The sequence below is a fragment of the Mirounga angustirostris genome, unplaced genomic scaffold (genome assembly GCF_029215605.1).
Source record: "Mirounga angustirostris isolate CCGP_5_RB_7025 unplaced genomic scaffold, mMirAng1.0.hap1 SCAF_7, whole genome shotgun sequence".
Classification (NCBI taxonomy): Eukaryota; Metazoa; Chordata; class Mammalia; order Carnivora; family Phocidae; genus Mirounga; species Mirounga angustirostris.
Window position 1 is genome coordinate 63,028,728 of NW_026991715.1, and position 16,378 is coordinate 63,045,105.

Genomic DNA, 16,378 nt, shown 5'->3' on the forward strand with positions numbered 1-16,378 from the left:
AAAAATGCTGACACTTTCGTTTTGGAGGATTTTCTTTATTGTGGCATTTTAATTGTATTTTTTAAATGTAAAATAACTCTTCAGGATTTTGTTGTTTGGTTTGTGTTTTTGCACACATTTTAGGTGGCAGGGGAGTGGGAGTGGAGACTGGCAAGGAGGAAATAACAATAGATAGTCTTTATTTAGCTAGGCATTGAAGTAAGAAAAGGTTTTCATCTATTATATTTATTTATTTAAAATTTTATTTTATTGTGTTAAGAACACTTAACATGAGATCCACCCTCTTAACAAATTTTTAAGTGCATAATACCGCATTGTTAACCATAGGTACAATCTTGTACAGCTTATCTCTAGAATTTATTAATCTTGCACAACTGAAATTTTATGCCCATTGATTGGTAACTTCCTATTTTCTCCTCCCTCCCCTGCCCCCCAACCCCTGGTAACCACCATTTCACTCTTTGATTCTATGCCATGCCTATTCTAGATACCTTATATAAATGGAGTCATGTGGTATTTAAGCCTGGCTTATTTCAATTATAATAATGTCCTCAGGGTTCATTCATGTCACATATTGCAGAATTTCCTTTTTTAAAGGCTGCATAGTATTCCTTTGTATATATATATCACATATTCTTTATCCATTCATCCATCCGCAGACACTAGGTTGTTTTTCCATCTTGGCTATTGTGAATATCAGTGCTGCAGTGAATATGGAAGCACTAATATTTCTTTGAAATCCTGATATCAAGTATTTTGGGTAAATACCCATAAGTGTAATTGCTGGATCATAAGGTAGTTCTATTTTTAATATTTTGAGGCATATCCATATTGTTTGCCCCAGCAACTGTACTATTTTGTATTCCTACCAGCAGTGTACAATCCAATTTCTCCACATCTTTGCCAACACTTGTCTGTTCACTTTCTTCTTTCCTTCCTTCCTGCCTGCTTTCTTTTTCTTTCTTTTCTTTTCTTTTCTTTTATTTCTTTATTTATTTGATGGAAAGAGAGAGAGCGAGCGAGACAGCGAGCACCCATACAAACAGAGGGAGCCACAGGAGAGGGAGAGGCAGACTCCCGCTGAGCAGGGAGCCTGATGTAGGACTCGATCCCGGGACCCTGGGACCATGACCTGAGCCGAAGGCAGACGCTTAACCGACTGAGCCACCAGGTGCCCCTATATGTCAGTTTTTAATGGCAATACTATACTGTTTAAATTATTGTAGCTTTACAATATATTTTTAAATCAGGAAGTGTGATACTTCCAGCTTTGTTCTTTCTCAAGGCAGGTTTGGCTATTTAGGGCCTCGATATATCTTTGCAACAGTTCTTTGAGCAAAATACTTTTGTCCCCACTCTGCAGATGGGGAAACTAGAGCTGGGAATGCAATTGAGGGCTGTCTGACTCCAAAGTCAGTGCTCTTTACCATTACATTCCAGATCTCTTAGCACATGGAGAGTCATGAATTTAACAGGAAACTGTGAAGTAGGACACATAAGTAAAATTAGGTAAGTTTCAGAGATTTTTACTCATTTATTCACCTGAAAAATGCATGTAATAATGTATATTTTGTAGATTTTTGAGGAGAGTTTAATAGCTTCCTGAAAAGCAGTATGAGATTCTTATTAAAAGTTAGAGTATCAAAACAATGCTAGTTTCTAAAAAGAGGTTAATTGAAAATCTGCTCCCTAATAATCTTTAATGAATAAGAAACATCCTAAATAGACCCACTGCTTTCACTCTATACTCTAAATTAAGCAGTATCAGGCCCCTCCCTCCACCCTCTCCCATGCATAATATATCCTGGGAATATGGTCTTTTTATTGGTTGACTATGTTGTCAGTCACAAGACATGGAAGATTCTGCCTCTGCTCTGTTTGCATTTAAGAATTAACAGATGTGTTTGCTTTGAAGAAACTGATTTATTTCTTGATGGGAAGAAAAATCTTCTTCAGTTTTTCACTTATTTTTTTATGTATAGGATTTTCACTGCCTTTGGGCCAAATACTTGCCAGGAAGAATGTAAGGTGAGTAATTGCATATTTGTTAATTCAGCGCATCTGTGAACTTCAATGCAAGTGTGAAATTAGATGGTTCTGTAATTTCTTTATATTGTTGCATAGCTATATTTATAATTCAGATCGGATATATTAAATTAGATCATTCTGTAGCTAACAAAATCATTGAACTAGAGTTTATAAATAAGACATGAAAATACAATCTTTTATAAGAAACAAGAGTTATTCAAAATGCACAAGAAACATTTGTATTATGTATCAAAGTATGTATCTATGAGAAAATGACTCAAATCAGTGTTCAGGTTTCTTTTATACTTACAAGTAATACTAATTTCATGGTTTTCTCCTGCCATTGTTATGAGAGAAGAGAGCAAGGAAAAATTAAAAACCTCAGAAATATATAACCTGTCCTTCAAAGAAAAGGTGTTGAGTCATTTTAACTGGTAGGGGACGGTAATTGCTTGGAGTACATACACTTAAAACTAACAAGCAAAACTTCTATTCCTGTATCCTTTGTCTTTGGCTCTTTCCTTACCATATAAGGGAAACTATAGAGATTTATCTATAAGGGAGAATATTCAGAATCTGAATAGCAATTAACTTATGTTATATCTCCTAATTGCTCATTATGTGCCATCCCAGTAAATACATCAGGGAATTTAGTGTGAACACAAAGGATGGTGCCAAGTAGGATGGTCTGCCAAAACTGTGTTAAAGAATCTTTAAGTCACCAGCTGATAAAAACTGTAAGTGCAGGCATTTTCTATTTGTTTCCCCCGTTGTTTCTAAATCAGTTAGTGCTTTCCTTCAGGTTCATTTTCAAATAGTAAGAGACCTATACTGCTCTTAAGTTATTAAAGCTTAGTAAGGTTTCCTTACTTCATTTGTACAGAGATGACTGATTTGTGTATTACACTGGTAAAATGTACACCAAATACTATAAAAATCCCAGTTATGTTTTTGAAGCAAGGTTAATGGGTTTAAATAATCTCAGCTTCGGAAGGGACCCTAGAAATCACATCAATCCATGATCATTTGAATCTAAAAATATAGCATATTAATTTATTATGAAAGAAACAACAGTTGCTGTTTTATGAATGTCTTTCAAATCATAGATCTGAAATTTAAAATATCTTTCATTTTTATGGGTCAATTCAAGGTTCTTAAGTCTCTAGGAAGGATGATTGTATTTTAAATTAATACTTGTTTCCTAAGCTTAGAGAAAGTAGGGGTCACCACTCTTTCTTTACATATTTCTTCCTCAAATTGGGTTAAAACAATTCCTTTAACAAAAGGAAATATTTTGCCTCTCACACAGTATCCTGTGTGATCTCTCATTTTCTACTTCCCTTTCAGACTTTGTTCATTCATTAATCTGTTCATTCATTCATGCATGTAGCACATACATTTTTAATACTTGGTACCTTTAAATAGCTAGGTACTGTGCTAGGTACTGGGTCTACATTGGTGAGCAAAACAGAAATAGTCCCTGCCTTCATGAAGCTTTAAGTCTAGTGGAGGAGGTACTCTCATTAGTCAAATGTGAATCATGCTGTGAAAGAAGTGTGGGAGGCTATGAGCACATATAATAGGTGGATCTGAACTGGTCTGAGATAGCAGGAAGAGTGTTCTTAAGGAAGTGACATTTAAGCTGTAATCTATAGCAAAGGGAGGGAGTACCTAGGAGGAGGGGGAAGGGGAGGTTAGAGAACATTCTAGGTGGAGGGAACAGCAAGTGCTAAGACTCTTATGAGAGAAGAAGGGAACATGAAGCATCGAAGGAGCTGAACTAAAGACTGCTGGTGTAGCTAGAACAGACAGGGGAAGAGGACAGATGAGGTGAGCACAGTTAGCAGGTCTTTCAGGGTCTCAGAGGCCATGGTGGGAATGTGGTCTTCCTCCTGCACAGAACCATGGCAGAGCTGTTTCAGCTTCACCTTCATGAAGGCATTACTTTGCAGACTCATGATGGACTACAAAAATATGGGACCAGCCACTACAAGCTTCAGGCTCTTGATTACTTTTCAAAGATATTGCAGAGATCCCTTTTACTGGACAAGGATCGGAATATTTTTAGAGACAATATAGATTTTGTTTCTTTATTATTTATTTAAAAAAAATTTAACCAGTGTTTCTCAGTTTATTCACATAGATAACTTCAAACAGTTAATTCTTTACAATCTTACTTTAGTTCAGAGATTATGTAGTGATGTGAAAATGTATATATATATATATTTTTTTTTTTTAAAGATTTTATTCATTTATTTGTCAGAGAGAACACAAGCAGGGGGAACGGCAGGCAGGCAGGCAGGCAGGCAGAGGGAGAGAAGCAGGCTCCCCGCTGAGCAAGGAGCCCAATGCGGGGCTCAACACCAGGACCCTGGGATCATGACCTGAGCCGAAGGCAGACGCTCAACCGACTGAGCCACCCAGGTGTCCCGAAATGTATATATATTTTATCTTAGGTTGAGATTATGGTTTCCTATAAAACCTTGTTAATTCAGTCTTGTGGGTATGGGAAAGGCCTATCTAAATTATAGTTCATTTAAAAAAAGAAGTATAGCAGCATTATTGTTTGTTCATGACCATAGATTCATTGAAAAGAAAATAAGCCTTTGTTCTCTTCTAAAAGCTTTTCATATGTGAACACTTGGAAATTTTTAATGAATAGAGCAAAGTCTCAAGCCAAGCGTATTATCAGTTTGGTAGCTCATCCATCCATCTATCCATCCATGCATACATGCCTTCATTCATTCATTCATATACTTTTATTCAGGAAACTTTTATTAAACTGTTCTGCTAACTAGATATTTCTAAATGACTTGATAAATTTTCATATTATTTAGATAAAATATCTCATAATTTTCTTTTTTTGTTCATTAAGACATTTTAAAATTGAATACTTAACCCTGTATCATGAAATGTGATTTTTGGATAAATGAAGTTTAAATTAAAGAAATTTTAAAAGTCTATTTGTGTACAATGATATTATTAGAAAGCTTGAAGCTCTTAAGAAGTATTGCCTGGGTATTAGTGTTTCTTTCATGTATTCAGTCACTTTGTAACTTGCAGTACAGAGTTTGAAATTTAAGTAAGATAGAGATCTTTTAGCTAAAGCACATCACTATTGTATTTACATGATTGCTGATTGGAGCCTCACTTTTGCTGCTCAGGAAATTAAATATCTTAGTGCTCCTAGGTGTATTTGGGTTCTGAGGACTGATTTATGCTAACCCTACTCACCAGAGACTATCAATCAGAATGCTAATTTATAAATTTTTAAAGGAAGACATCTTTTTTTCTTTTTTTTTAGAGACAAAGAAAGAGAGAGAGTGGGGAGGTTGGGAAAGGGTCGAGGGAGAGGGAGAGAGAGAATGTTAGGCAGGCTCTACGCCTAGCGCAGAGCCTGATATTGGGCTCGATCTCACAACCCTGAGATCAATACCTGGGCTGAAATCAAGAGTCAGATGCTTAATTGACTGAGCCACCCAGGTGCCCCAGAAGGCATCTTTTTAAAAAAGAATAAATTAAAAAAAAAATCCATCAAAGTAATGCATATACATGGTTTTAAAAAAATCAGGTGTTACCAAGACACATCATAAATTATCGAAAAAAAAGTGTCTCCCATTTAGTCAGCTTCTCTAGTAACCAACAACTCCAGTTTTCCAGAATCTTACAGTCTCGAACATTTATTTCTCACTCATGTTACCTGTTGATAGCTATTCAGTGGGCTGTTGCAGGCCTGCTCCAGCTGTTTCCCATTTCTTGTCATTCCAAGACCTAGACTGAAAGAGCAGCCCCTGTTTGGGCACACCGTCATCAGGGCAGAGAGAAGGGGACAAGGAGGCGGCAGACACATGCAGCACCTCAGAAAGTTTCTGCAGAGCTGGTACATTGTTGCTTCCCCTCATGTTCCATTGGCTCGACCAAGACACAGCGCTGAGACTTACTGTGGGGCAGGAAATACTCTCTACCTACAGGGAGGTACTGCAAAGCATATAGCCAAGGGCAAGGATATATACATCTCGGATTATTTCCAGGGAGTTGGGAACAATCCTACAACCCACAACACTGCCACATTATTTAAATATGTGTAGAGGATTTCTCAATTTACACGTTTTATTTTATTTTTAAAAGATTATTTATTTATTAGAGAGAATGAGTGAGAGAGAGAGCACGAGCAGGGGGAAGGGGGAGAGGAAGAAGCAGACTTCCCGCCAAACAGGGAGCCTGATGTGGGGGCTCGATCCCAGGACCCGGGACCACGACCTGAGCTGAAGGCAGACGCTTAACCGACTGAGCTACCCAGGTGCCCCTCCAATTTATACATTTTAGACATTGCCTAACAACTTCCTGTTATTGCTGACAAAGTTTTTGCCTCCAACACTGCCTTCACCTTCCTTTTCTTCATTCCCCCACCCATCTAATATATAGTTACATTACTACTTTCAGTTAAATCTGTGCTGGCATCAGTGTGACTGTGCGTGGATTATTCACTGACAAGCCAGTTAGCATACTATAAATGTTTCTCTTTTCTTTATACAACTCTTTGCTTTTCTCTTGATTTAAAAATTATTACCCTTTTTCATTTGCAATATTTAAAAATATATATATTCTTGGGACGCCTGGGTGGCTCAGTCAGTTAAGCATCTGCCTTTGGCTCAGGTCATGATCCCAGGGTCCTGGGATCGAGCCCCGCATCGGGCTCCCTGCTCCGCAGGAAGCCTGCTTCTCCCTCTCCCACTCCCCCTGCTTGTGTTCCCTCTCTCGCTGTGTCTCTCTCTGTCAAATAAATAAATAAAATCTTTAAAAAAAATAAAAAAATATATATTCTTAATTCTTTTCACAAGTCCCCTCATCTAATATGTAGTGTAGCGTCTCAAATCCTTTTACCTAGAGCCCTCCCTCTAGGTCTCCTCTTTGGAGCTCTTTTGTCCTCTCACTGCAATCTGGATCGATGCTCTCTAGGTCTTATATGCAATAGGCATCCTGAAGTTTTTCTTCCTCACCCTTCTAAGTTAGAGCCTCTGTTGATTAGTGCCTGGGCTTCCTCTTTCTTGGTTTCCTCTCACTTTGTTTGAGCACATCCTCCTTTAGCGTCCACGAAAGGGTGTGAGAGATACATTTTCTGAATCCTTGTATGATTCTTGTGTTTGTTTGTTTTTTTCTAATTTCTGGAAACTAATAATACATTTTTTGTATCCAGACTCTAAAATGTTACAAGTACCTCATCTCACAAATATGACTCAAAATGGATAACAGAGCTAAATGTAAAAGCTAAAACTTTAAAACTTCTAGATAAAGCACAGGAGAAAATTTTGTGATGTTATGTTAAGAAAATGGTTTAGACCCAGAAACATAGACAATAAAAGAAGAAAAACAAATACATTAGACTTTATGAAAATTAAAATGTTTCCATTTTGAAAGTCACCATTAAGAAAATGAAAAAGCAAGACAGAATGGAAGAAAATGTTTTCAATGCAAGTATCGGACACAGGACTTGTATCCATACAGAGAACTCTTTCAACTCAATAAGAAGAGACAGTTAACTTAATTAAAAATGTGATAAAAGATTTAAACACAGAGTTCACATAAGAAAATATATGAATGGTCAATAGGCACAAGGAAAGATGCTAATTCTTGTTAGTCATCAGGGAAATGGAAAAGAAAACTACAATGTGATAGCAACCAATGCCTATGAGAATGGATAAAATTGAACAGATTTACAGTACAAATATTAAAAGAACGTGGAGCCACAGAAAAGCTCATATAGTGAAATTGGCAGTTTTGTTAAAAGTTAAACTTTTACTATATGACTCCGCCATTCTTCTTCTGGGTATCTATTCAAGAGAAACAAAAAAATATTCCACATAAGCCCTGTACACAAATATATTTATATCTTTATTTGTAGTAGCCCCAAACTCGAAACACCATAAATGTCCATCAGTGGATGCCTAGACAGACAAAATGTGGTATATCTGTACAATGAAATACTTCTCAGTAATTAAAAGGAATGAGATATTAATATATATAACAACATCAGAGAATTCCAGTCATTATGTTTAGACTGAAAGAAGCCAAACACTGAAGAATATATATGATTCTATTTATAATTCTAGAAACTTATTTTAAAAAGTCCTTATCTTTTAGAAATACATACTTAAATCATATTAATTTCTGATATTTCCTTCAAAATAATACCAGAGAGGGGAAATGGGTGAGCTCATAGTTGAAACAAGATTGCTTATACCTTGATAATTACTAAAGCTGGATGGTGGGTACAAGTACATGGGGGTGGGAAGAGGGCTTATGTTTTTCTGTTTATATTGTATGTGTTTACAATATTCCATGATAAAAAGATGTGTAGATCTTCTAAGTTAGCAGTTTCACTTCTAGGAATTTATGTTAAGGAACTTCTTGGGGGCATGAACAAACAGTCCACAATAAGGTTCAATGTAGTATCGTTTGTTAATTGGAAACAACATAAATACGTAATAGGAATTTGGTTGAATAAATTGATACATTTGTATGATGTAATACCAACATGGAATTCAAAATTATGTCAGAAAATCATGTTGAGTACCGGGTGATGGATGGAATTGTTGAATCACTATATTGTACATCTGAAACTAATATAACACAGTATGTTAACTAACGGGAATTAAAAAGTTAAAAAAATTATGTCAGAAAAATATTACATGAGAAAATATTTGTGATATATTTTTAAGTTGAAAAAAATTTTGCAGGCTCCAAAACAGGATGTTTACACATACCTGTTTTTGAATTTTATAAAAAGTAAATTTATGTGTGTTGTATGTGTACATCTGTATGTGTGTGTGTGTGGAGTGAAACACTGGAAGGATATATAATTTATATCCCCATAATTTTCAGAAAAAGTTTTTTGGCAATAGAGTCTGTCTTGTTTTTTAATTAAAAAAATGAATATTTTTGCTTTAATATGGTAACAGTACAATAAGTATAAAACTTCACTGTAAAAGATTTTATTATGTTTCATTATTTATTTCCTTTATTATTTGGTTACTATTTATTTTGGTTAGACCTCAGTGTTTAGTACATTACTTGGTACATGGTAATATTCAGTGGATAAGAATTAGGGTTTATATTTACAAATTAAAAAAAAATTCTGACTTTTTCTTATTTTCTTTGAAGAACATGTATTACTTTTTTAAATCAGAAATTCACTATGAAAAAGTGGACAGTTTTGACAGGTAAGTTTCTGTCTTCTCTTGAGATGTAATAAACTGAAATATCCTCCTTAAAACTTCCTATGAAATCTGAAATATAGATATTTGTTCAGCATCTTTTTATTTTTGTTTTTTTCTAGTTTCATCTCTCGAACTTCTTCAAATAAAGAAGTGGTTATAAACGGTAAGACCTGTATTTGCCTGTATGATTTCTTGAAGGGTTGAGGAGAAGGGTGTTGTTTGTGTTGGGCTTCACTGAATACTGGTGATTGGGGCAGGAGTCTCACATGTAAAAATCTCTTAAACTGGTGTATTCCAAATTATGAGCCAGAAGAGGCTCAAGCCTGGCATATTTTACGGTGCTTAGCATTTTAGTATCATTCAGGTACATTAATAAATCAGTGACCTTTAGCCTTTGTACTCATATCATTTATTTGACAGATCAGCAGAGTAATGGAGACATGAATCCAATCCAGAATTTCACAACAATACCAATCACACAGGTATGGATATGTTAGGAAACTAGGTTGTATCTTTAAAAAAAATTTTTTTTAAACACATTTCAATCAGGTCAGAGCAACTGTGAAAATATGAATAATACTTCTGTTAATAACTAACATTTTTAAGTTTTGGGTGGGGAAATGTATTATAGTAGTCTTCTCGTAAATAAAAAACTAAAGCTATACTTCCTCTTGTATATTTTCATTACAATACTCAGTTTTACTTTAGTTGCTTTCCAGACAGGATCACTATAGTAACAGTTTATCTTTGGTTCCTGGTAAGCTTGGATTGCTGCTGCCTCTTTAATTTCTCTTTTATCTGTACTAACATTGGAGTAATCGGTATGGACTAGTTGATCCAGATAAGTAGATCTTCGGTCAGATATTTGTGACTTCTAGAGTCAAGTACTGAAGTGCATTGTCTCGGGCTGCCTCAGGTTTCATAAGATGAAGGATGATGTTAGAAGACCCTGCTAGTTTTTGTATATTACACGATCTGGACAGACTGTCTAGGCAGTAGCCACTAGCCACATGGGATATTTAAATTTAAATTCAAATGAAATAATGTTAAATAAAATTAAAAATTAATCTCAGTTGCACTGGCCCCATTTCCAGTGCCATGCTAGCTACAGAAAGCCAGTGACGGCGACACGGCACAGTGCAGATATAGAACATACCCAGTGTTCCAGAATGTTCTATAAGATATTAGTGGTCTGGAGAATTAGGCTTGATAGCTAGAAACCTCTTGTTATGTTTGTTTGCTTAACATATTAATTTCTTTATTTTAAAATCTTGCCTTATTTGGGTTCCTATTTTTTGAAGAGATAGATTACTGCCATTAGTTCATGACATGGTGAATTTTTGTTTTTAATTCCTAGACTTTTTTTTTTTTTGAGCAGTTTTAGGTTTACAGAAAAAATTGAACAAAATAGAAGGTTCCCATATGCTCCCTCAATCCCTCCCCCTCTTGAGTTTCCCCTTTGTTTAACATCTTGTGTTATTGTGGTGTATTTCTTAAAGTTGATGAGCCAATATTGATACATTATTATTAAGTACAGTCCATAGTTTACGTTCAGATTCACTCTTTGTGTTGTACATTTTATAGGTTTTAACAAATGTATAATAATATCTACCTACCATTATGGTATTTTACAGAATAATACTTTCATGGCCCTAAAAATTTGTGCTCCACCTATTCATCCCCACTCTCTCTCCCAGCCTGGAAACTTCTTGAGTCTATATTGCTAATATTATTATTTGCAAAGTCGGCTTTTTTTTTTTTTTTTTAATAATTTAGTCCTTTCCAATTTGGGTGCTTTGTGGAACTAGGCTTATATACCTTTCAGATATATCTATCAATTTTGGCTTGTTAAATGATTAAGATGGGCCCACCTATCATCTCCTTTGTCCCACAGTAACATGGACTCTGGAGTGAGAAAGATGAAAGTTTCAACAGGTTGTAAATTAGTCCTTTTACTCCAAGAAGCCTTTTGTGCCATGGAAACAAACCCGTCTCTTAAATTTTGTTTATTTGGTTAACTAGACTCTCAACTACACTCTGAGCAGACAAGGACATTTAGAAAAAGAACCTTGGAATGCATTCAGCCATCATAGCCCAGTCAATGTCTCCATGGATGGAATTCCCTGCATTCTTTTCTGGGCCAAAGGAATAACAGTAAAATTTAAGAATCAGACCTGGCTGGACCTTACAGATGAAGCTTTTGGCCAGACGGCAGCAGTGGACATTAGCAACTCAAATTGCAGTGAAGAAAGTGCCATGTAAGTTGATTGCTTTGCTGGAGGCCCTTAGGGCGATTGTAGTCTGTTAACTGGGCTGTCAAGTTTTCTGACGATTCAGAAAATGGTACAGGTAGGTTCGTTTGTAGTGAACTTGAAACACATCTCTTATGAAATGTCTAATGTCTAAAATAAAAGAAAAAAAAATTTCCCCCAGCAGTTCTCTTGTTACATACCTTGAGGAAAATCAGAGTTGTAAAAGTGAAGGTTTTCCAAATTCATTCTGAAAAATGAACAGGATTCCAGGCTTGGTATCAACTTCAAATGTGAGGTATCATACGACTTTTGTCCTGGCAGGAGGAAATCATGTATCATGGAGCAGAGTCATACATCTTCTAGTGGGTGAAAAAAGAGAAGGCTGACTCTAGCCAGGGCAGATTTCTGATTCGAGGGAGCGTTCTGAAGTTGTGGGACGTTGCCAGTTTGCATATGTGCAAGAGTAGCTTTGAATGGCCATATTTCAGGGAATTCTTTAGGACATTTGTTCAAAATGATTTAAATAATTCCTTTTGATTTGAGATAAGCAGATTAAACAAATATCCCTTTTGAAGAGGAAATCAATTTCCCGTACCTTTCTCTGCTTTCTAGTCATCCAAGCGAAAAGTTTTTGCTTGTATTTGTTTTGGTGGAGGAGGAATAAATCTGGCATATCCCACTTGCTTTCTATAAATCTCCTTGCTTTCAACATTTGCTGGTATAATGAAAGCTTTTGGAAGATTGTCTGCATTTGTCCTGGCCTGGTTTAGATGGACAGAATGCTTTGTATACTCTGTGCGTGTGTGCGCACGTGTGTGTGTGGGCGGGGGGGGGGTATTCATTTTATATATTTGGGCTGGAAATACTTTTTTACTCCTGAACTTTACTTTTCATTTAAAAATTATTGATGATGGGTAAAAGTGGATTTTATTAATATTACAAGTTTTAGTGAGTATCTTGCTATTCAGAATGATTATCTCTTATTAGGGAATTAAGGAATTGTAAGTATAAGCATCCAGAGTCCTCCCAGATTTGTTTATTCTGTGGCAGCACAGACTACCAAAGAGACTCCAGCACTGCTGAGAGCTTGGGACTTTTTTCTTGTGCTCTAATTAATTCCCTACAGGGCTCTTTATTTGTGGCCAGCTGCCTGGAGAGAGGCTGATTGCCTAGGGATCATCTTGCCTGTCTGTGGCTGACTGGCACACCTTGATTCCATTTATTCTTATCCCTGGGTATTTGTGGGGAAGATCAGAGCACCACACTTTTTTGCTGGGCTTTAGAAATCTTAATGATCACTGGGAACCCAGAGACAGAAAGAATGAAAACTTGGCTTCTTGTCCCAGTTCTGCCAGTGCAGTGCGCGTTGTGACTTTACAAATAGGAGCCGCCATAGGATCATCATCTAGGAATGGAGATGATGATATCTATTAATTGTAACAGGCCTGAAGCACTTGCCTTGGACCAGGCACAGTGCGAGGACTTGACAGGCACAATATCTGCTATTCCTCAGAGTACTGTTGAGTCACAGACTGTTACCATCCAAAATCAAGCCTCCTAGAGGTTAAGAAACTTGATAAGATCACACAGCTTATTGGATAATAGAGCTGGGGCCTAAAATGTCTTTAACAATGACATTTTACCTTCTCTTTCTTGGTCCTGTCTCATAGCACTGTGAAAATCAAACTGTGAAATGTATGCACGAGAACTTTGAGAACTCTTCAAGTGCTACTCGAAGTAGTAGTATTATCTTCCTAACATACTAACGATAACTAGAGTAAAATAGTGCCTATGCCTGGTTACCTGGTGGAGAGACCTAGGGAAGCTTTGGTTTTCACAATGCACAAAGGAATGATTTGGGGGGACCTGGCTTTCTTCTTGGTCACCACCTACATACTCTACTAGGATGAGTCTTGAGTGAGCAGCATCTACCTCCTGGAGTCCTGTTCAGGCGAGTGTGCGGACATCCTGGACAGCCCACCCATGGGGATGAATGGAAGGCTTCCCAGTACATGAGGCATGCAGGGACCAGATACTGAGACCAGCCCTCATTCCTGTGAATCATGCACATTAGTGAGATGCCTTTGCTGTGCTGGCAAGGAAATCTTAGGTTCTCAAGAACCGGAGAGGGAGTTGCTGAAAGAATAAACCCAAGTAAAGACATAACCATGTAAGGTCAAAAGCACAGATTAAAAAAAGGTGACCTTGTTTTAGTGCTTGGAAACAAAATGTTCAGGGAAAGGCAAGTTGTTGGCAGACAGATTTGCTATGGAAATCTTTTAAAATAGTGAATATAGAGCATAATCCAAGCTTCTGGGGGTATTTTGAACTTAGGCAATTACAGTCGGAAGAATTCAGAGTCTCTTTTAAACATGGGAGGTTAGGGTGCTTGAAAGAGTAAAAGCAGCTCTTTTTTGAGTGACTTGCTAGATTGTATTTCTCCTTCGTGTTCCCAGGTTATGGTGCAATGCTTGGCTCTTAGAAGAGTCTCACTGAATCGTTGTTGAATTTGCTTTGTTGAAATCAGGCATGTTCTTTACTCTGTAGCAGAGCATGTTAACAGCTCTCACTGAAGCCAAGACTGCTGGAGAAAGCTCTTGGAGTGTCAGAAGCTTAGAGGCCATTGACCTGCTCCATCAGGAAAAGGGGACAGCAGTTAGGTGGACTCGGTATGGCCTTGTTTTGAGGTTTAGTTAATCAGCTACAGAGTCATTTTATGGATAGCTAAGCTATTCTGATTCCTTGGAAGAAGTAGAGAAATTTCTGTTAAAACAAGTGACCAAACTTGTAAAATACTATTCAAGAAATAAATTTTATTTCTTTAAAGTATTTTAAGTGCTTTGTAATAGGCTATCAGAATAGTCTTAGAGAAAGGCCCTTTTGGAGACCTGCTTTACTGAATAAATTAGCTTATAAAGTGTTCATAAATGAATGCTTCTAAGGTGTCTAAGCTTAACAATGTTAGGAAAAAAAGATAATTCTCTTAGTAACTTTATGTGGTTTATTTTGTAAATACCCTTCCCCTTTCCCCATAAATAGTATGACAATAAATTTCAGCTCCATCACTGACATTTCTGTTTCTTGATAAGTAGGACTAAATAAATGAGATTACATTTGTGTGATGTTTTTTTCAAGCTTGTAATCGGACGTTTTATGGCTATCCACTTTTGCTTTTTTGGTTTTATAATGTATGTGGAGGTGTTATAACTTCTAGACATTATAATGTCACATAGCTGCATCATCCTTTCTGTATTTAAATTTTTCACATTTTCTCACTTCAGTTATTTAGCTTTTTTTCGTTCTTATTTTTCAGGCTTATTGAAATGTAAATAAAATACACTAAACTGCACATATTTAAAGTACACAGTTTGATCAGTTTTGACATATTTGTGCACCCACAAAACCATTACTACAATCAAAACAGCAAACATTTTCATCACCCTCCAAAGTTCCTTGTGCGCCTTTGTAATCTCTCCCTCCTGCCACTCCGAGCCCTCCAGGTAACCACTGACCTGCTCTCTATAGTTATAGGTGAGTTTGCATTTTCGCATAATCATATAGGCGCACCTGGGTGGCTCATTGGTTAAATGTCTGCTCTTAGTTTCGGCTCAGGTCATGATCTTGCAGTTGGGGAACTAAGCCCTGCTTGTGCTCAGTGCAGAGTCTGCTTCAGATTCTTTCTCCTTCTCCCTCTGCCCCTCCCTGCTCATACACACACTCTCTAAAATGTATAAATAAAATCTTTAATAAATAAGTAAATAAATATAGTCATAGGGTGTATACTCTTTTTTAGTCTGGCTTCTTTCACTTAGCTTGATGTTTTTGATATTCTTTGACATTGTTACAGGTTTCAAAGTGATGTTTCTTTTTAACTGCTGAGTAGTAAGTACTCCATTATATGGATATACCACAACTTATTTATCCATCCACCTCTTGATGGAAATTTGGTTTTGCTCCAGTTTTTAAATAACTTTCCAAGGAAAGTTGCTTTAAACATTCATGCACAAGGCTTCGTAGGAGTGTATATTTTCATTTTTCTTAAATACCTAGGAGTAGAATGGCTAGATCATATGGTATGTGCATGTTTAGCTTTTTAAGAAACCGCCAAATTGTTTTTTAAAGTCATTGTACCATTTACCTTTCCACCAGCATTGTATGAGGAGGTTCCAGGTGCTTTACATCCTTACTGACACTTGGTATTGTCAATGACTGTAAAGAAAATATTTTGTTTCTGCATAGTTAGCAATTTCTGAACAAATGTTCAAAAGGAATGAAATTTTTCCATTTGCAACGATGCGGTTGGAACTGGAGGGTATTATGCTGAGTGAAATAAGTCAATCAGAGAAAGACATGTATCATATGACCTCACTGATATGAGGAATTCTTAATCTCAGGAAACAAACTGAGGGTTGCTGGAGTGGTGGGGGGTGGGAGGGATGGGTGCCTGGGTGATAGACAGTGGAGAGGGTATGTGCTGTGGTGAGCACTGTGAATTGTGTAAGACTGTTGAATTACAGACCTGTACCTCTGAAACAAATAATACAGTATATGTTAAAAAAAAAAAAAGAAGAAGATAGCAGGAGGGGAAGAATGAAGGGGGGGAATCAGAGGGGGAGATGAACCATGAGAGACCATGGACTCTGAGAAACAAACTGAGGGTTCTAGAGGGGAGAGGGGTGGGGGGATGGGTTAACCTGGTGATGGGTATTAAAGAGGGCACGTTCTGCATGGAGCACTGGGTGTTATACGCAAACAATGAATCATGGAACACTACATCAAAAACTAATGATGTAATATATGGTGATTAACATAATAATAAAAGAAGATGTATATGCATGATATATATGTTTTCTGAAACAATATACAAGGCAATGTAAACTT

General features: G+C 36.7%; 1 protein-coding gene across 3 annotated transcripts in view; it reads left to right on the forward strand.

The window, feature by feature from the left end:
- LOC123859612 (V-type proton ATPase subunit S1-like protein) overlaps window positions 1-16,378 on the forward strand; it is a 36,532-nt gene that overhangs the window by 8,458 nt on the left and 11,696 nt on the right. Inside the window, exons 3-8 of one of the 3 annotated variants that reach the window (XM_045897705.3) lie at window positions 1,441-1,509; window positions 1,983-2,028; window positions 9,190-9,248; window positions 9,365-9,408; window positions 9,666-9,727; window positions 11,268-11,503. In XM_045897705.3, coding sequence (XP_045753661.1) covers window positions 1,441-1,509; window positions 1,983-2,028; window positions 9,190-9,248; window positions 9,365-9,408; window positions 9,666-9,727; window positions 11,268-11,503 — 516 coding nt within the window. Of the gene's footprint in view, window positions 1-1,363; window positions 1,510-1,806; window positions 2,029-9,189; window positions 9,249-9,364; window positions 9,409-9,665; window positions 9,728-11,267; window positions 11,504-16,378 lie in introns of those variants that run through there. The other 2 variants (XM_064596321.1, XM_045897731.2) reach the window with 2 other exon arrangements.